Source organism: Streptopelia decaocto (assembly GCF_964273445.1).
Source record: "Streptopelia decaocto genome assembly, chromosome: 3".
Classification (NCBI taxonomy): Eukaryota; Metazoa; Chordata; class Aves; order Columbiformes; family Columbidae; genus Streptopelia; species Streptopelia decaocto.
The window spans coordinates 105,003,505-105,026,936 of NC_138656.1; the positions used below are offsets into that span (position 1 = coordinate 105,003,505).

The window sequence follows — 23,432 nt, forward strand, 5'->3', positions numbered from 1 at the left end:
GAGCGGGGAGGGGGGGGAAGAACTGCGTCCGGTCCGACCGGTGCTGCCGCCCCTCCAGGGGTCTGCCGCAAGAGGGGCCCGCCGCGCTCTGGGGCCGGGCCGGGGGGAGCCGTTCTTCGCGGGGACCCGCCCCTCTCTAACTTTGTGGAGAAGTAACCGGAGGCCGCTGCGGGGCGGTACGAAATGGCGGGGAGGGGGAAGCCTTGGATGGGGGGGCGCAGCGGGGCGACCCCGGCGGCCACCCCGCCCCGTGAGCCGAGCGGCGAGGCCGGGCCGGCTTTGAAACCCGACACCCGCAGCGAGGCGTGGGGCCGCGCCGCCGCCGTCCGCCCCCCGCCCCGCCGCGCCTTAAATGCGGGCGGCGGCGAGCGGGCCGCGCTGTCGGCAGGAGCGGGCGCCGCCGCAGCGCCGGGCTGCCCCTCTGCCGGGGGCCGAGGGAGGCGGGCGGAGCCGCAGCGGCGGGTTGTGCCCCCCGCTGGAGCCGGGCGGTGCGAGCGGCCCCCATGGACTTCTACGAGGCGCACCCCTCCGGAAAGGTGGATTTCGGCAGGTGAGGGGGGGCCGTGCCCGCAGCCAGCGGGGCTCTTGGTGAACTCGGCTGCAGCTGCGGGTGTCGAAAGAGCTAAAACTGAGAGTAGTAACTCCGTGGTTTTGAACGCCGAGGTGTCTTCTTCAGATGGATCCCTCACGGCGTTTAATGGCTTGGGTTTACTCCTGCACTTGTCACCGTGCCCGTCTGGAGACGGTGACCGCGGGCACTGTAAGAAAATGGGATAACTCTGAAGGGATTTGAAGAACCGATTAAAAAACTACTATATTTTGAATAATCGGTGACTCAAATGGACTCGATTTCTAGGGAAAGCATAGGATTCCAACCAAAGGTGTTTTGATGTTTGGTTTTATTTTTATTAATGTATAACTTTCTAGAAAGAGGACTCTAGTGCAGCAGCTCACTAACTTTACCGTGTGATTAGGAATTTTCCTTTGTTTTTTGTTGTTTTTTTTTGTTTTACCTCTAATGACGCTTGACAGCTGAGGCCATAGCAATTGAGGTACATGAGCTTCAATTTTCTGGCACGTAGACAGAAGCCAGCGAAAGAAATCCTCTCTGCTGCCTCAGCATTAAAGGTGTGCGCTGTGCAAAGCCCAGGTGTAAAGCACTCTGAGGATCTCTGAACGTTAAATTGCACGGTGACGGAGAGAAAGGAAGGGTTGTGGATCAGTGAAGTAAGTAGGAGTGGTTTCTGTGATCTGAACACAACGCCGTGAGTTCCTCGCAAACAGAGAATATTTACTTTTTGTGATATTCCTCTCCTTCTACTTTAGTAATGTAGAAAGTAATTTTTAGAAATTATTAAAACTGCAGTAGGAAACTTATTTCCAGCCGATACTGGACATGTCTGCTACTTTGTGGGCAGAACCGTGTGTCAGTAATCTTGAAACATAAAAGGAAAGAAAAACAAATGTTTACCTTCTCTTATTAATATGCTCTTATTTTGCTGAAAGAAGCTGTGGTTCTGTTAAGGGATTGAGTTGCTGCCAAACCCTGCACTTCTCTTGATAATTCTGCGGATAATTCTTTCTACGCTGCTTTTAGGGGAGTAGATTACCTGTAGGGCAACACGCATTATATTTAGGTGGTGGTAATGACAAAGAAATCACACAAAAATGTGTAGCTTTTTGCATTTGCTACATTTCTGGTTAGCAGCTGCCTTAATCCTGGAGGGAGTCAGCTCAGTGTTCTTGAGAGTCCCAGCAAGGCTGACGGAGCCCTTCGGCCGGGCAGCGATGGATCCCGTGAGCTGCACCCAGGCTGCTTCAGTTGCCTTTTTCTTTATGAGAGACTTTAACTGGAGGTTTTACCCTTTTGCTGTGGGCATTCGAGGTTTCTTTTATCATATTGTATAAGCACAGAGCTTGTACTTTGTCCCTAAAGAAAATTCTGCTTTGTCTTCTGCTGTGAAGTCTCTAAGAGAAAGTGGAGGCTGCCTCCTGCAATATCAGAGGTATCTGCTCAGTGTGTACACAAGTACGTACAAAGACATAAAGAAAGGGCTTGTCTTTTCTGTTGTTGTTTGCTTTTTTCCAACTATATAGAACTGATTTACAGCCACAAGGTGCTCTGACAAATCCTGGAAACTCCCACTGGCTTTAAGTGTCTTCAGCTCAGCTGAACCATCCTGGAGCTCAGCAAAACTGCTGTCACTGATAAAGGGCCGAGCGCGTCATTTGCAAAGTGCTTTGCAACCTTTTTGGTAGAAGGTGGTGATAAATGTAGGATACTGTTAAGATTTTTATGGTGATTAGAGTATTTCACAACTTTTTATTTCCCAACTTTTTGTATTTGTAGTGTATTTCAATCTCTGAATGCATCTGGGCGAATAGATGAATCAAATGCTTATGTACTGGGAAGGGGTGTGATGGTGGCAGGGAACTGCTTTTTGTGGGGGTTGTGGGTTTTTTGTTTCCTTGGGTTTTTTGGTAAACTTTTGTTTATTTTAAACCTATTACCAATTCATTAAGAAACACCGAGTTTGGCATTATTTAAGAAAATAAAAAAGCTTCCCTTCTTCTCCCCCCCATTCTGCAGTAACTAATCTTATCCTTTCACTGGAAAGAAAACTGTTTGAACTGGTTTAAAAGTCAGATTTAAACACAGTTAACTTGAACTGACTTGGAAGATGAAGTGTATATTTTATCAATAGAACCAAAGTATCTGAAGTAGTGTAAGCTGGTAGGACAGCATTTTCTACAGATTTTCCACTTTCACCTGTGGGCAGAAGGTCCAAGTCATCTTGGAACTTTCTTGTTCCCAGTCATCTCTAAATGTTCAGAGTAAATACTTTGTTGTTTATGCTACAATATAAAGGGAAAACCTCCAGTTTTTCTCTTTCTTTTTTTTCTTTCTGAGTCATATGTTGAGGGTGTTTCAAACTAGTGTCACAGATTATTTCAGCACTAACCAGGCAATAAGTCTTTTGGCTTCCCTTGTCAGAAAAATTCACTGCCAAATTGATTTGAGGTCCCTTTGACCTATTTCTCTGTGAAGTTTATAACTGATTGGCAGCTTCTAGATGGTATTTCAGATATACTCTGGGAGCGACGGCAGCTTCTGAAAGCTCTGGGGGAAGGAGATGTTTCATTAATTCACAATTTCTAGTTCCACGTGGGAACTGGAGCAGGTTGCGGCTTGGTATAGGATTATTATGTAGGACGGGCTAGAGGTTTTGTAGGTGGTAGGCCAGTAAATGTGCGGAACTCTTTCTGGTTTGGATTCAGAGTGATCAGTTGTGCTTTTAAACGGCTTTGCTATTTTATATAGGCTGGTGTAATCCAGCTGAGTTTGGTCAAATTAATCCTGGTTTACACTGAGTGTGAGTGAGATCAGAATTAGGTTTCTGGGCTTTTTGTGTTGACTAATCCTTGCAGTGCACTGAATCAGAATATGAACCTTGTGAAACTGGGGCAGCTAATTAGGAGAACTACAGGAATGTTTTTCATGTGTTCTAACAGGTGGCTTTCTTCTTTCTCCCTCTTTTTATGATTCAAGTAAAAGACCCGTCTTGGTTCTTCAGAATGACTCTCTCTACTCTCAGAGACGTCCTTACACCAGTGAAGATGAGGCCTGGAAAACCTTTCTTGAAAATCCCCTTACAGCAGCTACCAAAGCTATGATGAGCATCAATGGTGATGAAGACAGCGCAGCTGCCCTGGGACTGCTGTATGATTACTACAAGGTAGATTGGCGTGGGTACGCTCCGGCAGCAGCGGAGCTCTTGTTCCACCCCCGGAAAAGGTGTCATTTGCTAGAGGATTTTACAGAAGCTGTGACTAGATCACAAAGACTTTAAGCTATGTGGTTTTTAAATGGAAGAAATCCCGTGTCCCTTTTTCTGAAACTTGGTTTATTTTTAGCTCAGTAAAGCAAGATTCCCTGGATCTTAATGTCAAATGTCAAAACTTCAGCAGCTTTTTGCCTGCTGACTCTGGGTTCTGCGGGAGCCAATATGCTATAGAAATAGGTGTGAAGGATGATACTTTTGGAGCATGTCTGTGTCTGAATGTAAGTGCACGTGGAGAAGGAAACTTCTCTCCTGCTGGTGTAATCCCCGTTCCGGTGGGGCCCTCGGCTTTTGCTGGGGCTTTGTGCTACCTGACTCTCAGCTGATACTAAGCTATCACTATGGATTTTTAGCAGTGTGTGGGGTGGAAATGCCCACCTGAAGGGGTAACTGTCTGCACCTCTCTAACCTTCCGTGGGCTTCAGCTGCCACTGCTAATCCTTTGACAGCCACAGTTGTCTTCTCCAGTGTTCGTGGTCTTCTCAGAGACATGCACCTTCCTAGATGCTCACAGGTGAACAGAACGCAGTCAAGCAGATAACCTCCTGCTTTCTGTGGGATATATTTTGCTGAGCTTTCTTTCCTAAACACCAGAAGTCTAAGCCAGGGTAGTTATGTCCGTGTCTAAGTCAGCGGAGACCAGCATGCGTTTCCAGGCAGGGAGGTGTCCTGCCTGTGTCCTGGTGGCACAGCTCACCAGCTGGAGATGCCTGTTTTTTCTTCGCTGGGTGTGCAGGAAGGCCAGGAGGCTGACTTGGCTTGTGTGCCTGACATTTTGGCTAGTGTCTTTTAATAGCAGTGAGCACGATTGCCAGCCTCGGTGTGTTCTTCAAGCAGGAAGAGAGGCTGACTTGTGTGTGCAAAATCCTTGCCTGCCCTTTTAAGAGCTGAACGTGCCTTATGTATCAAAATATTATTGTAATGCTTAATGTGGAGATTGATGCTCCACACACATGACAAAATGCCACAAACTCACTGATGTGGATGTTATTCAGGTAGTTTTGTGGGAAAACTGGTGTTCTGCTTTGTGCCTCTGCTTGCTATGCTTTTGGGGGAAAAAAACGAACCAAAACAAATCAAACAAAAAAAACTCAAACACAGAACCACAAACAAGCAAAAACTCAAAACCCACACACTTTCACCAGAACAATCTTAATCCCCCAAATCAATTTTGATTTCTAAACCTGTGGATTACAAATGAAGTGTGATGTTGATCCTTCACGCTTGGCAAAGCAGAGGGGATTTGCCATACATTAGTGTTTAATTCAGGGTTTCCTCTCGTGTTTGGTTATCAGTGGGTGTACAGAAAAATCAGTGGAAGAACAGGTATCCTGCACACTTGGGTGAAGCAAAATGGTTAGAAGTTGAAAGATTTATTGAGGACTGTGATGAAGTAATGCTAGAGGGATGACATGTAGGCATCTCTAATACGCCCCCTCTGTAAAATTAAAGGTGAGATCACTTTTGCCTTAAAAAAAAAAAAAAAAAGGCAAAAAAAGAACAAAACAACAGAATCAAAGAACTTGAGTTTTTTCCTTTTGACCAATGCGCTGTGGTTAATAAGGCCTTACAGGAAACAAATCTTTGATTAAAAATCTGGAGTTGAGAAGTGTTGGACTTGAGGCCAAATGTGGCTTGGAAGACCCTTGTTTTCCAGTGACTAGTTAGTGTCACCCTCCTGGCAGTTTCCCAACTAGAGGTTCTCGAAGTGCTGCTGGTTCCTGTGGAAAACTCAGCAGTTCTGGTGTTATTGGAGATTCCAGGTTATGTGGAAGAGACAGGAGTTAGGTTTTAGTTGGGGTCTGTTTAGAGACAGGTGCTGTTCGCGCAGATACGCCATCAGTCAGCGCAAAGCAGTGGTTCACCGTGTCGCACCCGAGCTGACGAACGTGGGCAGTATTTGAGCAGGCTTCAGTGAGGGAAGGTGGTGGGAGTTGACTCCTCCTTACACCACGAAGTGTTTCCTTTGCTTGTTCAAGAGGTGTGTTGAGGGTGGCAAAAGTCCTGGGCGCCGTGTTTGCTTGCAGAGGAGCTTGCGTGGACTTGCTGCACAGCTGAGGGCAACTGAGCCCCATGGGCTGGTGCCCACAGTGGTGAGAGTGTTTGTGTTGCTGGCTGTGTGTTCCCAGGAACTAAGCTGCTGCAGGTATAAATGGTCACCACCTTCTGTGCGCCTTGGCCTGGCAGCACAGCTGGGAAAATGGTGTGTATCTGTGCGTGAGTTAGGGGGTTGTGTGCTGGGTGTCGTGGTGTGTGGTGTTCTCAGGGTAAGTCCTGTCCGTGGTATAAAAGATGAGAATCAGTATTGAGCTGTCTTGGATCCAGAGCACTGGTGGTTACCTTTTGTTTATAAAAGACTTAATGCAGTTTGGGCCAGTGTGTTGTACATGGTCGTGCACAAGAGTCAGCTGTAGCATCATAATACGCTTCTCAAACCTGGTCCTCCCTGAATCCCCTGGTTTCTGAGGATAAATAAAAGCTTCCAGTAGTCTTTTGAGGAGGTGGCCTAGGGGGCACGTGTCCATGGGCAGGGGCTGTGGAGCGGTGTCCTTTCACAAGCCTCGAGCTCATCTGGCATGCTGAACCCTGACAGCCCACGGAGGAGAAAACCTGCACCGCTGGTGCAGACCTCGGGAGCTCTCCTCTGGGTGCCCTCACCCCAGCGCTGGTGCTCCCGGCAGGGTTGGCTGGCTTTCTGCACTGGTTTTACCACTGTGTGGTGCTGGCAGGAGCCCAAGGCTGGCACGGCTGGCCAGGTCAGCCACACGGGATCTGTGGGGCATCACCTGGGACAGGCCTGCCACCCCTTAACCATGGGAACATCAGTCAAGATGTAATGTCAATAAGAACTGATACCACAGAATGATGCTTTCTTAATTTCACCAAAGGTCTGTGTGTTTTAAGGAGCTCTGTTTTTCTTTGTATGGGAGGACAAATGCAAATATAGTATGCCTTGTATTTCCCAGGTTCCAAGGGAGAGGAGGTCTTCCACAGCTAAACCAGAGGTAGAACATCCCGACCAAGATCATAGCAAAAGGTATCAGTTTTTATTATTGCATGTCTGCTTATTCCCTTTCCTTCCTAGACCACCAAAGCTGCTGGAAAAGAGAAATTGTTTGTTTTTACTCTGTGCTCCAAATTCCTTTGCTGCCTCAGGAACAGGATGGCGATTGGACCATTATGTGGAGCTGAGGCCCACACTGCTGCTCATCACCGTCCGTCTGCTTTCTGTGTGCCGGTGTCATGCAGTCAGCATAGCAAAAGCTGCTTTGCAACCCTGGGCACAGCCTGGTAGCACAGACACCCTTCCCGAGGCTGTGGAGGTGCCTGGTGACCCTTTTACTTCTGCATGCAGTTGCCTCAGTTGCTCACGGCTGGTTTTGTTCTTCAGCACCAGCAGCATTGCTTCTTCATGCATGGGCTGGTAGGGAAGGACTTCAAAGTGCTGTGACTTAGTTTTGGTTTTGTATTGTTCATGGACTTCTTTAGTATCCTCTGGAACTCCTTTCTTCCTTCCTTTTCCTGCCCTCCCTCTCTTGTGCCTTCCAAGGAGAAGACGATACCAATTAAGTAAATATTACGAATGTAAGGTTCATTCAAGCCAGGCTTCCACTCTTACCTTCCTCTTCCTTTGGACAGACTAGAAAGCTTTAAGGACTCAAGGTGAGGTTTTTGTGGTCTGGCTGAGCCAACTGAATGACTCTTCGCTGAGAAGAACAGTCTAGTTCCCAGCCACGTGTTCCCACTGCTCCCCTCGTACCAGCCCTGGTCTTCCACTGACCCATAACCTAGCAGGCAAAAAAAAAAGGCTCATTTTCTGCCAGTGGAACAAGCCAAACTGGCTCACCAAGGGGATGGGAGAGCATCAGAATTGGTGCAAAGGAGGGGGCAGGACAATGTTGTGGGAAGGGAGAAGGGGAGGGCAGGCAGACTCAGCGGCTGCTCGCTATGAGGTCAGCTCAGCCACAGGTCTGTGCTGTCCTGGCAGAAATGAGTGTGCTGGGGTGGAGAGCATGAGGTTATGCAAACCACTCCAGGGAGTCTCGGTGTGGATTTTCTTGGGAGTTTGTGTGTGAAAGAGGTGTGTAATTTCCCTGTTAGTGCTTCCCAGGTGGCGTGCAGTCCTGGGGCAGAGGAGCAGCAGCCTTGCTCTCGGTCCTCTCCATCCGCCAAAGAGCAGTTTTATGGAGCTGCATGTGCCAATGCGTGGTGGGAAGGGTCTTGAAACTCTTACTTTTGGGTGACTGTTTCCCAAGCAGTGAGGATCTGGGCTGTGAACCCTCACCCTTTGCTCCAGGGTAGTTCATCTCCGAGGCAGGGTTGTTAGCAGTGAGTGAGGTTACTTTTTTTGAATGAGTTTCTCAGCTTTGCAGGTCAGGATTGAGCTGTTCTGCACAGGCAGGGGAGCTGGTATCAGCTGTCCCTGTCCAAAAGGCTGAGAAGTATTTCTAGTTCTTGTTTAGTGAGAAAATCAGCTGTATAATTTATGCTTCTTTTTTTTTTCTTTGTCCCTTAAAGGAACAGCATCCCAAATGTGACAGAACAGTCACTCATTTCTGCTGGAGAAAACAGAGTCCAGGTTCTGAAAAATGTGCCTTTCAATATTGTCCTTCCACACACGCCCCAGATGGGCATGGACAAGAGAGGCCACCTCACAACTCCTGACACAACAGTCACCGTTTCGATTGCCACGATGCCCACCCATTCCATCAAAACGGAGACGCAACCCCACGGCTTTACAGTGGGCATCCCACCAAGCGTGTACCACCCCGAGCCCCCCGAGCGGGTAGTGGTCTTCGACAGGAACCTCAACCCCGACCAGTTCAGTTCCAACACCCAGCCTCAGAACTCCCAGAGGAGAACGCCGGACTCCACCTTCTCAGAGACTTTCAAGGAGGGTGTGCAAGAGGTACGAAGAGAGACGGTTGCTGTGTGTGTGTGTGTGTGTGTCTTGAGCTGGATGGAGAGATCCTGCTCTGTCTTAAATTGTTCTTGTTATGTGAGCCAGGAATCTGTCCAGTGATTTAGGAATGGAAGACTTTCTCAGAAAGATACATAAATATTACTTAGTAAATAAAACCTTCACAACATGAAATCGTTACCAAATCAAATGACTGATCTTACTAGTAACAGAGCCTTCAGCTTGCAGAATACGGAAATAGTTATCTTGATGCACAGCACAGGGCCAGGTTTTGCAAGAGTTGGACACTCTGCTGTGCCTTTGCAGGTACCAAAGCAAAGTGACTGTCTGTGAGATTCCTTACTGCCAGTTTCTAGGTGTGAGGTGTGTCAGTGGAAAACAGTCTGTTTGTTTTGGGGCCTTGGGTGAGAGGTAGACTTGGATGAAAACCCATGTTTTTTGTTTTATAGTATCAACTAAAAACAATAGAGTAACTGTGTTCTGAGTTTTTAAGCAACTCCTCAAGGAACTATGTACTTATCCCCTTTTTTGAAATTTGGGGAAGCTTTAAAATATTGCCTCAAGCAGATTCAGAAGGCTTGTGAGATGTGCTTAGTTGACACCCAAAAGTTTTGGATTGAAACCCTGCTTAAGTGTCCTGTTTGCACAAACCAAAAATCAGTTATCTGATGATCAATTTGCCTGCCAGAAGTTCTGTGGTAACAAGTATCTGTTTAATCTTGACTTTCCTTGTTGCTGCTGTGTTAATTGTTGTTTTGTTTTGTGTCTACCCCAGGTTTTCTTTCCTACTGAACTGAATCTCCGGATGGCCAACATGAATTCAGAAGATTATGTGTTTGACAGCATTTCTGGGTAATGCTTTAAGCCCTCTACTTGCCCATGTACCCCTTTTCTCTTACAGTTGGCTTGTCCATGTGCTCACGGAGCAGTGCAGCTCACTCCCTTCTGTGCTGAGTGTCAGGCACTGGGAATGCTGTAGATCTCAAATCCACAACAGTGCCTGCTCATTTGAATTTGGGAGCTGAAAATCTTGCCTGTATCTTAAAGGGAGGCTACATGCAGGGTTGGAAATACCACCCTGTTTCAGTCCATGTCCTTGCAACAACTCCATGTCCTGTGGGAAGGTGCAGTGTTGTCTGTGAGCTCTGCCATGGTCTCAGAGCTGCCTTTCAGCTGTGTCCCTCTCCCTGTTGGAAACCTACAGCAGAAATGGGAAGGATGAAACTCATCTGAACTCCAAGGGAGGGGAATAAACTTGTTGTTTGGTTAGCTGCAGTTGGCCAAGAAGGAAGAGAAGACTGTGGCCACTGAATAGCTTATTAGCTTGTGAATTTTAATTTAATTGCTAATAGATGCTTTTCCATGGGAGCAGCTTGCTGCTCTCAGCCTGAATAGGGCGCTTCCAGTCTTGCCTGCTGATGTATCTTGGGATTTAGCTTGCCAAGAACTTCTCTTAAGTGTTCATTCATGAAGGAAATGGTTGAAAAAGGGGCTCATCCTGTTTTCCTACTTCCTTGCCTGTTGGTGGCTTAGTGAGTCAACTAACGACTTTGGAATTCTTCCAAATTAGATGTAGAACATTTAATCGGCTTTCCAGGAAAATGCTATAGCAATCACTGCTCTCCTCGCTCTGTAGGAATAACTTCGAATACACTCTGGAAGCCTCCAAGTCCCTCCGACAGAAGCCTGGGGACAGCACGATGACTTACCTGAATAAAGGTCAATTTTACCCGATCACACTGAAAGAAGTGAGCAGCAGTGAAGGAATCCACCACCCCATCAGTAAAGTCCGAGTGAGTGGCAGCTCTTGTGGCTCTTGGGAAAGAGGGTGTGTACAGCGGTAGCCTTAACTCTCCCAAAGTGCAGTAATCTAAACCAGAGCATCAGCACGAAGGCCAGCTTACCGCCTCGCTTACGTCAATGCTCGTTCCTTTGCTGTCCACCTACTTCCAGACCAACCCATCCTGGCTCAATCTGTTAAGAAGTGGTGTCAGCACTTGTGTGAAGGTGATGCAACACCTGGAATGAGATCCTTGAGCTCCAGTTAGGAGAGCAGTTCTGCTCGTCGCTGTTTATGACCCAGAAAGTGCTGCTGTCTGCCTTCCGGTTTGGCAGCGGGGTGCTGGGTACACTGTGGTGCGTCAAGTTGGAAAGCCTAAAGCAGAAAACCTGATACCAGGGAGAACTTCCAAAACAAATGTACTCTGTGGCCTTTTCTTTCACATGTTTGCATTTTGTTTTCTTTGTTTATTTATTTTTAATCTTACCCCTCTCCCTCTCCTTTCAGAGTGTCATCATGGTTGTGTTTGCTGAAGACAAAACAAGAGAAGATCAGCTCAGGCACTGGAAATACTGGCACTCAAGACAGCACACAGCCAAACAAAGATGCATTGACATAGGTAAGGAACACTCTCACTGCTGATGTCAAACTCCAAACCTAAGTCCATGGCAAGGCTTGGTTTTTCTGCTAAAGCTTTGTTATTTTAAGGAAACTTTGGATCATGGTCTCTGCTATCCATAGCTTTGCTGAAAGCCTTTTAATTGGTTAGAACTAGTGCAGTAGTTTGTTTGGCTCATTAAAGAGACTGAGTTTTGAGGGTTTTGTTTGGCTGGTGAGCAGGCTGACTTAATGGTTTTGCATTGGGAGATCTAACACCCCGCTCCAAACTACAGTTGCTTTGGTATATCCTGGTGCTTGTAGCTAAACTGCAACTTAGAGACTCTCTGGCTATCCTAGATACTGTGTTTCTTCAAAGGACAAGATCCTCATAGAAATAACACTAATGATCCTCCTTCCAACAACTTCGCTCACAACTGGTCTTTGGTACATGTTAAAAAAGAAAACACTCTGCAGATTTCCACTTGCCTCTAGACAAGGCTGGGGCTGGCTGACTTCCAGCCTTCTCTGGCTGAAGGCTGGGTTGTACTCCTAGTCCCTTCCTTCTGTGAATAAAAGCTGGGATTAATCATTTGGCATTTAAAGCAGACGCACATGCAAATCTTTGTTTGTTATTGAAGGAGTTTTATTGAGAGCTTATGCTCTCGCCATACAGGGCAGAGTTTCCTGCACACAGCAGGCTATGGTGCAGGATGGGCGATGTTTGTGATGTCTGCCTTTCTTGCTGGAGTTTCTAGTTTGAAATTTCTGCCTAGTCCCAGGCTTTTTAATGATCCATTTTTAAGTATAGTTCAGCTTTTTCCTCATGAGGGTGGTGAGGCACTGGAACAGGCTGCCCAGAGAAGCTGTGGATGCCCCATCCCTGGAAGTGTTCAAGGCCTGGTTGGATGGGGCCTTGGACAACCTGGTCTAGTGGAAGGTGTCCATGCCAATGGCAGGGGGGTTGGAACTAGATCGTCTTTAAGGTCCCTTCCAATGCAAATCATTCTGTGGTTCCTTTTCCCCCAAGGGGTTGCTGAGGAGTTGCAGTTTCTGGCTGCTTTGTGGGATTAAGGGCTCCAGGTGGTATCCCTCTTCCTCTCTCTCATTCATCCTTCTTTCTAACAGCCGACTACAAGGAGAGCTTCAACACCATCAGTAACATTGAGGAGATCGCATACAATGCCATATCCTTCACTTGGGACATCAACGAGGAAGCAAAGGTATGTGACCATGATTATATTTCCTGTCCTTTTAGCAGATTCAGGGGCTGGGGGAGGGGAAGGGTGTGTGGCCTACCTGGTGATTAGCATGTAACAAGTTTGTTTACGCTCTTACATTAGGCAAAACCTTCTGGCTATTTCTTAAGAGGGTTTGCATGTGCAGCCACGGGGAGCTTTGCAACTACTTTAAGGCTCTTGGCAGAACTGCCTACCTGACAGACAAGTACTGACAAAAGGAAGCACGAAGCGTTTCCAGGGCAGATGAAGCAGTGCTGGAGGTGTGAGGGAGCGTAGCTGGGCTTGGCAGGGAGCACGGGCTCTCGGAGGATCCCGGCTGGAGGCGGAGGGCAGTTTCTGAGGGAATTAAAGCTGTGGCAGTGGGCTTGCTTGCAAAAGGGAGAGTAGCTGCTGCCATTGAGCTCCCAAAGCATGTGTTGCTGAAACTGTGGATCCCAACACCCAGTGACCTATTTCAAGTTAGAGCAGCCTCCTGATGAACTCTGGTTTGATCTTGTTTCGGGACTGTGGGTACTACAGTAGGTGTGTAAGTAGGGACAGCTACTCTAGCAAGTAGCTAACTGCAGCTATTAGAAGCCACTCTAGCTTTTGGAAAAAGGCCCATGTATCTTTTTGGTGCCAGGTCACAGAGCAGAATCACCTCTGTTCCCAAGGCATGTCCCACCAGTTTGTTGCTGGAGTCAAAGTGCAGGAGTTTTCTTTGGAGAGTTTTGTTACTGCCTGGATTGTTGTTGTTTTTTTTTTAAATAGAAAATACTTTCCTTCAGTTTTTGGAGGCTGGCTGTTCTGTTGCTAGTGTGTCATGTGCTAGTCACCACTCTCATGGGGAAAGCTACTGGTGGCTACAGACTGCCATGTCTAGGCAGAGCCTAGCTTGGGGGACACAGGAGCTCTGAGCAGAGAATGCAAAGCTCCTTCTCTGGAACTGTGTGTGCCACTGTGCTCTGTAGGAGACATGAGATGGTGTCACTGCACAGAGCTTGCTGTCTCCATGAGCTTTGCTCTGTGCTGCGCAAAGGCTTTGGAGAACAGAGACAGGTAGGGGTTGTGTGGGGGCTGGTTTCAGCTCTGTGGGAGAAGTTTGGGGCACCTGGCAGGCAGCAGCAAGGAGCTGTGTGTGCTGCTGATGGAAATGCTGCCTTGCCGCATGTGTGACATGGTGTTGGGCGCCAGCCTTCCCTGTTCATCAGACTCTGCTACTGGATGTGGCTTCAGTCAGGTTGAGAGGGATGGCAGGAAGGACCTTATCAGCCTTCTAGCATCCTGCAGCAGGTGTGATTTATTTTTTTTTTAAGCACGAAGCACGTTTGCTCTGTGAACAAACAGATGAAGCTTTGGAAGGGCTCTCAAAAGGAGGCAGTAAGTATTCCCAGAAAGGTATCCTGCTGCCATAGACAGTCTAACGTGGTCACATTCAAGGAGGTCTGGTAACCTGTGTCTTCAAGGTACTAAGGTCTTAAGGTTTGCACACAGGATTTGGTCATGCAGGCAGACATGGCAATGATTTCAGGTCCCCAAGGAGTCAGAAGCACTTTGCAGCTCCGCAGCTGTCTCTCTGCTGTCTGAGCCATGCTGCAGTGGTAGGGACAGGCTGCCACCCAGGAGCAGGGCTGCCCCAAGGAAAGACACCCCTTCCCACCCGCTGACAGAGCCCAGCCTTGCGAAGCTGGTACAGGTGGTCATGTCCCAGCTGCTCTACAAACCCCTGAATGAGTAGCTTCAGATCTACAGGGAAGTGATGAATAGCAGCTTGTGAAGGTCTAAGGATTCTCAGGGTGGTATTTCAGCTTGGAGCAGAACTTCATGGAGTGAGGTGGTGCAGGAAGGCATGACCAAGACTGGCTTTGTAGTTACATAGGCAAATTCACCTCCAGATTCACAGTTTTAGTGCGTGAGATCCATGTACTTTCAGTATTGGTTTGTATGAACCTGCAGAGGGGACTGCTGATACCCGGAGCACAAGCCTGGACTCCTGCGATATGTATCATATTAAGACAAAAATACTCTGGATTTCAGTGTTCAAAGAATTAGCATTTTTAACAAGTACTCCCTGTATTTAAGCATTCATTTAACTTTATTTCTTTTCCTTGAGTATGCGTTTTGTCAATGGTTGGATTTCTTACCAGTAGAGCTGTAATTCTTTCTCAACTCCTGTGATCTTATCAGGAGCTGTGTGAGCCAATTTCAACAATTTTTCTTGCATGGTTCATTTATCTTGCATGTGCTCTCTCTTTTATTTTCCTTTTTCTTTTTTTTTAAGTTTCCCACCCCCCAAACAATAGTCTTGAAGTATGTGAAGAGAGCAGGGAACAGAGCTGAGTTTCTGATGCTACAGAAAGTCTTCCACAGTAATAAACAGGGTCTTAATTTTTATGAACAGGAGTAGTGTTGCATAGATTACATATTTAACCAGCCAGCAACCCTTGATTATTATAAACTTGCTTCCCAAGCCCTGGAATTATTACCCGGACCAGAGCCAAAGTATTCTTCTGGAGTTGCCACTTCTCCCATTTCCCTCTTGCTCCCAGTTTGCTGTTGGAATGGTTTGGTCCTGTGCAGAGGTATCCAACAGGAGGTGATGAAGCTCTGCATCTGGGATTTTTGATGTAATTACTCATCTAGGCACCCAGGGATTTGCCTGTGTGTTTGGTTTAAGGAAGAAACAGTGTATTATTATAAGAAGTTATCCTTAGCACCTCTGGGACCAGGTACTTGCCCTTCTTGTGCTGGTCCTCATTGGGGAATGTACAGGGGCATTGGACCTCTGCTACCTTGTCTGTGCAGGAGGGTGTCACCTGCTCCAGAGACTGCTTTGCCAATCTCTGTGGGGCACTTTGGGGTTCTGTAAAAAGCAGCTTTCTGGGGAAGAAACACTGTTTTCAGGTAATGTGAGCCATGTGCTCACTCTGTAGCAAGGAACACTGCAGCTGTGGTGTTGGGAGATGGAAAGGATGTTTGAGATGCCCTCAGCAACCAGTATTTCCCAGTTTTGTTGTGCTGGGAGAGCTGAGGGCAACGCCAGACACAGCTGGCAGGTCTGGCTCTGCGCGCATGGAGTTGTCAGCCATTTGGCTGCGTTGGTGTGCTCTTTGGGAGCCCACTCGTGTGGAAACCAGGAGTGTTTCATGCATGGCAGACACTTGCCATTTGGGGACCAGGTAGTGTCCATGGTTTTCAGAGCACATACTGTGTGCTTCTTTCTGGCAGCTCCTCTCTGCCCTCTTCTGTTGCTTTGGGACATCACAAGAGAAGCAGCCACTATATGGATTAGTGGTGGGCTAAATATTGTGTTCAAGCTGGGAAAGGACCAGGGATCCAGAGCCCCCTTGCTCTGAGACAGCGAAGGCAGCCGAGGGTGGGGAGGAGAAGGCAGACTGTCCTGAAGTGCTGCTCCTGAGACTGGGAGTAGAGCGAGGACAGGGCAGAAGGATGGACAGGAGATGTTGCGCAGTGGGGAGGTGGTCATTCTGGTGGGCTTCCAGGTGTCCATGTTAGAGATGGGGTCTGACCCCACCACCTGACAGATCACGGGAGGGGAAGAATGAGATGAGGAGGCAATAGTGCTTTGTGAGGAGAAAGGGGAGAGGATGAACTGGGAAATCGGGTGATAAACTGGTGAGTTGTTGAATGGGATATTTAAGCGAGCCAGCAGAGCTACTCAGTCAGGAGCCATCCTGGTTGGGTGCAAGCATGGTCTGATGAGTCTGACGAAGATGTGTAGCTGATACACTCACTTGCACGCAACAGGTAATGCTGGAGTTACCCTGGGGCTTATGGAGACTTCAAACAGTTTCCCACCCTGTCCCGGCTGTCTGCTGTGTTGGGCAGACAGTCAAGGTGGGGTTCTTCTCCTGTGAACAGCTTTCAGATGTCTGAACGCAAACTCGTCATCTTTCACTTGTATGACTTCATTAGGGTGTCTAGAGTTGGGATGGAGCTTTTTCTGGAGGTGCCTGCCCATCCTTGTTGACTGAGCAGGCTTGGCCATCTTTAAAATCAGGGCATTCTAAAGGTAGGGAGGAAGAATTTGTCCTTGCAGCCCTCTTTTATCAGCAAAAGCATTTGTAGGTCCAGTTCATGAGTTTTGGGGCTGGGAACCATCTCTTCCTAGGTCTGTACAGCATGACCAGTTCTCTTTCTCTTAGTGGGTACCCACTTTCAATGAAAATTGCCAGTTCATGCACTACATAACATATTTCTTTTGAGTGTTTCCTGCTACTCTTCATGATGTTGGCTATTGTCCTGTTCTCACTTGTTACCCGTTAGGCAGTGGAGCAAATTCCCTATCCCTTACCATTGGCCTGGGGACATGGGCTGCTCTCAGGTTAGTGCCAGTTGAACAATCTGGACAGATCGGTTTCCCCTGGGTTAGCTGGCTTTGCTGGATCCTGCTTTACTCAAACCCTGTCTGAGCTCCTGCTCCGTGGGGTGGGAGACTGGGGCCTCATATCTGAGCAGGGCCAGTGATGATAAGAGCCTCTTTGCCCCGTTTTTGTAATTGTGCCAGTGCAAGGACCCCACTGTTGTGCTGGGACATCCTTCCACGCTTGCCAACAGGTCACATCTGAAACAGTGTTACTGGAAGCGTCTTGCAGAGAAGGGCCCCCATGGAGGTCTTCTGTCTGGCTTGCTTTAGGCTGGATGGTGGGACTGGAACCAAAAAAGGTGTCACTGCACATTAAGGGATCTATTGTCCTCCCACTCCTTCCCTCCACACACACACAAAGGTGGTGTAAGCCAGATGCTCTGTGTGAAAAGACCTTTTCTACTAAAAAGGGATACATAATGAGGGTGTAAGAGGGGCATTTAGAGATGGAGAATATTGTAATAGAACTTTTTGCTGTTCCCCTAAAGGGTAGGTGCTGTGGTATCTCTTAAGTGACATCCTCAATGACAAAGCAATTAATGCTGTAATACTGCTCTTTTTTTGTTATTGTTTTTGCTTTGTTTTTGTTGTTGTGTTTTGTTTTGTTTTTTTTTCTAAGAAAGGTGGAATGGTCTTGCATTAAACTAATTTGAGGCTAATTTGTGTTGGCCTTTTGAAATAGCGGATTGGGCGACGAGGGTGGTCTTCTGCCAGATCCTCCTCTGTGGTGACTGCAATTCTTGAGCAGGATTTCTTTTGTTCCAATAAGCTCCATTTTTGGAGAAGGTGGATCTCTTGCTACAATTTGAAGTAAGGCTGGGGTGTATACCACTGATATATTTTTAAGAGTTTATTGGTGTTAACTGTAGAAAGAATTTCAGCTTCTTTGATTAATGAATATTGCACACATTTATATGGATGCCATTGTAATGAAGCAGCAGTCATATGCCTCATTAAAGAAGGTGTTGCCACCTTCAGCGGCACTGAGGAGGTACAGGTTTGGCTAGTTGGAAATGAAACTATGAAATGTGATGAGTCAAACATACTTAGAGGAAGGAGATTGGTTTGAAGCCAAGGCTGCAGACCACAAGTACTTTGAGGCACAAGTACACGCAGCCTTTAGAACAGTGACATAGGAAAGTCACAGCAGGTGCTGCTTACCTGCCTCTTCAGGCAGGCCTCTCCCTACTCAGTCCTGCGTTTTCATAAAAACAAGCATGTGTTGCCCTTGATTTTAAGCTTTGCAAATTAGAAGCAGGTTTTCAACTGTGATTTTTCTTCAGGACTTGGTGCCCCGAACTCCACCATCTCTCTGGTCTTCCAACCACCTGTGAAGCTCACAATGTATTACCTAAAGCTGGAAGAAAAATCTTCCCAAAGGTAGCTCTGGTATAGAGAAAACAGGGAGGTGACTTTTTTCCCCCTCTTCTCTTACCCTTTCATTCGTGATGGCAAAACTTCAAAACTTTTCAGCCATTTTCGTGCCTTTGTAAATGTAATTCTTTCAGGTTTCTGTTGGTTTTTTTCCCCCCCTTTTTTTTTTTTGTTTGTTTGTGTGTTTTGTTTGTTTTTTCTTGTTTGCTTTTATGTTTTTGTTTAGGTTATTTAGTGAGTTGGTTTTGTTTGTTTTGGAGTGTGGTTTTTTGTTGTTGTGTTTGTTTGGTTTTAAACATTGCCAGTTTTGGGGAGCAAACTGCCGCTTTTGCTTTCTTTCCAACCAACAAAGCTGACACCTGGCCCTGTCCCTTTATCTTATCAGAGCGTGGGGTAGGAGGAAGCCTCCGTAGGACTGGGAACCTCTATCCCCAGGTTTCCCACGTGTTCCCTGTATTTCCTTGCCTTAGAACGGGTTGGAATAACAATCACCATTGCTCTTTGTGAGTAAGAATATGTATTTTCCTTTCATTACCATTCGTTTTTGTTTTGTTGATGGAGTGAACTCGCTAGGAGGATGTTCTCTTATCCGAGGCTGAGCCATATTTCCCACTCGGCGTTCCTTGACGTGGTGTGGGACCTGTGGCATGTTTTGTGTCAGTCACCCGAACTGGGTTGGGTAGGTTTGGATGCAAACGAGCTTCCCCGGGCTGTGAGCAGGAGGTGCTGGGTCTGGCTGAGCAGAGCTGGGAGGGACGGGGCCCTGTCGTACCTCTGCCAGACAACCCTTATTTGGAGCATCCGATCCCGAAGGCAGGAGCCGTCTGGGGAGCCCACAGGTGCATGAGTTGCCCAATTCTTTTTTATCACTCTTTCCTGGCTCGCCTCCTGCTGATGCAAAACCTGCGGTGCATGTGGGAGGTGAAGAAACGAATGTGAGAGCAGTAAGATTGGCCACCTCTCAGGTGGTCTGTAACAAGCTTTTTTTTTTTCCTCCCCTTCTCCTTTTAAAGACAGCGGAGCCTTCCCAGCACTGCTCGCTTGGGGCGTGCTGTGGCGGTTGCGTGCGGGCAGACCCGTGCCTGCTCTGCCTGCACCCCGAGCTGCCTGGCCGTGACCCAGTGCCTGTCCTGGGAGCCGCGGTAGCTCAGCGGTGCCCATGGACAGGGGCTTGGGGCTGTCCTGCTGGGGTTTATAAGGCTGTTTGGGCTGGAGGTGGTTTGCATCCAGCCAGCTCACAGCACAGATGAAGGACATTGAGGCCTATCTTGTACACATCCAGGTGGACAAATCTGTTGAAAAGACCCTCTTTTTTTTCCCCCTTTATGCTTATATTTGTCCAAGCCTTTAGAGAAACAGTATGCTTTCAGCACTTAAATAACAGCCTTTGAGCTTCCGAGTAATTTTTCTTTAGTGGAGGGCTGATAAACGAGTTGTTTGTGGAATTTGGGCCTGGGGCTGCTCCTTCAGGTAGCCAGCGAGGAGCGTGGTGACCGCATGGTCGCGTACCCCTGAATTGCATGGGCGTCTGTGGGATACCAAGCAACCTGGCAGCTGCCAGGCTTTGCACTGACATTCCCGGGATTCCTCCTGGCAGCCGGGGTGGGGAGCGGCCATGTCCTGGCATTGGTGATAACTGTGAAGCTTCCAGCTCTTAAGTGTTGGATAGTGCATGTTGTGGTTCTCCAAGGGTGTCTTGTCCATAACCAAGTCCTTTTATTTAGGTCTGATGGATCCTTTACCTTATTTGTTCCTCTGGTTTTTAATCATCTGTTGTAGCTTCAAAGGCTCCTCTTCACATCAGTTTAGTTGAGTGTGTGTGTGGCCCTTTGTCCTGCAAAAAGTGAAAATAACACGTATATTAAGTTGGCTGCCAGTAGGATGTGTGGTGATGGGTCCGCAAGCCAAGCACTGCCTTTGTGTTGGGGAAATGGTCTCAGGATGCACTGGAATTCCTTTGCCTGCTCTGTCTTGGGCAGAACATTGAAGTTATTTAGCCAAGATCAAGAAAAACAGTATCCAACTGCATTCCCTGGAAAGAAGCTCATGGCAGTTTAACCTGTCCTCGATTGTTGTGTTGTAGGCTCCAGACTCTGTGTTCTGTACAAACACAGTAATCCAAAATTAAAAGCATTTTGACAGTTCTAAGTTGAATATAATATTAAAATGAGAGGCTTTTGCCTACTAGTCCTAGAAGAGAGTGAAAGTTTTTATCTGAATTGTAAATAGAGAAATACCCAAAGGACTTGGATTATTGATGTCTTCGTCCTCTCAGTACAAAAATAAAATGGAGCATAAATAGGAGGAGGTGAATTAAATTTAGATATCTTCTATTGAAACACAAGCCATGCGGAGCACAGCAATCAGACTGGAATAGCATCAAGTCCGTCTTTGTAGAATCTTATCCAGAAGGATGTACAAGACTTTGCACGGTGGGGACATTTGTCATGTGGCCTCTGTGGCTCACCCATGCCTGTGTTTGCTGGGGACTGGCCAGAGTTTGCAGTGCTGAGCTGCTGCCATTACCTGTGGGCGCCCCAGATGGTGTTGATGTGCACCTACATATTGTTCCTTGTCAGCTTAGCTTTGCAGTGAGTCAGAAGAGGCCGCACAAGGTGACATTTCATCTGAAGTTGCTGCATATGTAACCTTTGCACTAATCAGAATTGCTGGTGCTTTTTGCGTGACAAAAGAGCATGGCGTCCAAGATAAACCGAGGAGAAGAGATCTGGGTATGCAAGCCTTCATTTTAAAAGAGGCATCTTTCATCTTGCTGACAGCGAGGTTCCTGCAGCGCTTTGATTGCCCTTTAATTATCCCTGCTTTTCCTGGTTTGTTTGAAAGGCAGATCTTGTTAGAAAAAGGTGCTGTGTGGAAAGAACTTGGCTGCCTCTGCTGCCTTTCCTTGAGGGCACACAGCAGAGCTGCTGGATTTTTTTTTTTCTGCATTATTAAAATGGAAGATTGTTTCTCATAGATCTGGAGGTAGGCACGGTGTGTTTCTCCCGAGTCAGGCGAGGAGGGGCACGAGTGGTTGGGTGTTTAGAGCAAACTGGGAAGTCATGAGGTCTGGCTGCTTCCCACACTGACTTCCAGTGCGATCCTGGGGAGGTGCTTTATTCAATCCCTCTGCCTTGGGTCTTTCGCTGCATGCGCTGGGCTGCTGCTCGTGTGCCCCAAAGGCTGCGGGAATCCCAGCCTGGAGCTGGGCGGAGGGGGCTCTGCAGGGGTCGGGGTGAAAATCGCCACATGTGGGGGCTCAGCAGCTCATACGAGCTCACAGCTTTCACGTCATTTGGTGTTTTATCTGAAGCCCCACTGTCGTGCAGCCATTTGTCTCAATGAGAATCTCAGCTTTCAGGAATAGTATTTTTTTTTAAAAAGGGCATGGAAAAAAAAGATCAACCAAAAAGAAAAGGAAAAGAAAACCTGGCTTTGGTTGGAGAGATAAGCCTGGAAATATGATTCAAATATAGACTAAAGGCTTAATTGCCAAGCAAGCAAAATAACTTGAGAACAGGTTTATAATCCTCTTAGAAATCTCAGTTTTTAAAAAAGTAGTCTGCCTAACTTTTGAGGGCTTGACTCACGTTTGTAAGCGCTCAGGCTTGACAATGCTCTATTTTTAAGTGCTGTCTTTATGTTGAATCTTGGGAGGCAGGATGGATTTTTTTTTTTTTGTCTTTAAAGTAACAACATCTTAATATAGCTGAGAATGCGGAACTGCCCTTAGAAAAATAGGTTGGACACATGAAAAGGAATCTTGCTCAGCAGGCTGAAGATGCAGAGCAACTTCTGTGGTTACGTTTTTCTTTCTTCTGGCAATTTTGGGGTGGGGATGTAGCTGGCACGGTCACTTGGCCTTACGTTTCTTTTCTAAGGCAAATCAAATTGTCCTGAACAAAAAGCAGCTGGCTTGAAACTGTTTTAGCCCAGACTGGAAAAGCTGTTCTCTAAGACACTTTTTTTGTGGAAGTTAAGGCAGCTTGAGATTGCTCAAAAATATGAGTTACAGGATGGGTAGGGAGAAGTAGAGGATCCTTTTGAATGTATGAGCAGAAGACAGGCTGGCTCTCTGCTTCAGAGAGGTGGTTAGGTTTTAGTTGCCATGTTCTTCCCTGAGTCCCAAAGACTTGAATGGCATGAAAATGAAGTCAGCTGCTTAAAACCAAAGCTAATCAAATGAGGAGACTCTGAAGTAGGAGGATAATCTTTGTCATCTGACGCGCAATCCCGAGTTCCCATGGGATATCCACGCAGCTCTGCTGCCCTGGCATGTGTCTCTTGTGCTGGGACTGGCGCTTCTACCTCCAGCCCAGAGTGCTGTGTGGCTGTTAAGTGTGAAAACTGAAGACACAGACCTGAATTAATCCGGTAAAGAGGCAACACCGCTTGCTAGGGAGCTGGTGGTTGATGCTGCACATGGATTCCGCTGGTGTGCGGTGGTGTGAAACTCAAAACGAGGGATTTCACAGAAGTTTTGAGGCTGTGGTGGACCTGCTGACATGGCTGCTCGGGCATCTTTTCCTGAAGAACGCAGTCATTTCTTCGTACGGGCATGAGAGTTGTTTACGAATATTCAGTATGGGTAAATAAATTTGAAATTAAAATTTAAAATGTAAAAATATGCAAACAGCAGAGCTGAGACTCCTTTTTAAAAATAAAACCCCTGCTCAGAGTACACAATTATTCGTGCTGTGCACACATCTGATTACCTGGCTCCGAAGTGGGTGAAAGCAGCTCTTCACACTCCTGGAAGCTTTCCCTGGGTGTGCCAGTGCTGAAGGCAGCAGAAAGGGAAGGGGGCGGATAAAAGCCGGCAAAGCCATCACCTGGGTTAGTCTGGGAAAGATGCGGAAGAACTTATTTTATAATAATTTTCCTGGCTGTGATTTGGGGTGTATTTAATGCTTTCCGAAAAACTTGCTGTGGAGGGATGTGGGTTGTTTCATGCTTTCCGGTGTCCCTTTGCAGGGACCCGCGGGGACGTGTCAGCTCTGCAGGACGGGGTGTGTGTGCAGGGGAACGATGGGGACTTTGCTGAGCTGGAGTGGGGGAAGCTGCTGCTCACAGGAGCTGCAAGAAGTTGTGCGTGAATCTCAAACATTTCAACAAGTTATTAGGAGATAAGATGTTTAGTTCTTCCCCACCCCTTCTGCCCTAGCCTTTGATACAATTGTTATATGTACAGGGGGAAAAAAAAAAAGTTAGTGTCCTTAATCTAGTGATAGTTATTTCCATTTCCCCTCTTTTGTTAAAACCAGTGAAGGATGTTGCAACGTCTGTATGGAGAAGCCCAATGACAAGCACT

At 47.2% G+C, this 23,432-nt stretch overlaps 1 protein-coding gene across 1 annotated transcript in view; it reads left to right on the top strand.

Annotated features, from left to right (window-relative positions):
- Positions 1 to 461: 461 nt before the first annotated feature.
- GRHL1 (grainyhead like transcription factor 1) overlaps positions 462 to 23,432 on the top strand; it is a 42,232-nt gene continuing 19,261 nt past the window's right edge. The window contains exons 1-8 of the mRNA XM_082047873.1: positions 462 to 550; positions 3,551 to 3,737; positions 6,809 to 6,879; positions 8,361 to 8,751; positions 9,539 to 9,615; positions 10,400 to 10,556; positions 11,051 to 11,162; positions 12,269 to 12,363. Of these exons, the coding sequence (XP_081903999.1) occupies positions 504 to 550; positions 3,551 to 3,737; positions 6,809 to 6,879; positions 8,361 to 8,751; positions 9,539 to 9,615; positions 10,400 to 10,556; positions 11,051 to 11,162; positions 12,269 to 12,363 (1,137 nt within the window). The 5' untranslated portion in view covers positions 462 to 503. The remainder of the gene's footprint in view (positions 551 to 3,550; positions 3,738 to 6,808; positions 6,880 to 8,360; positions 8,752 to 9,538; positions 9,616 to 10,399; positions 10,557 to 11,050; positions 11,163 to 12,268; positions 12,364 to 23,432) is intronic.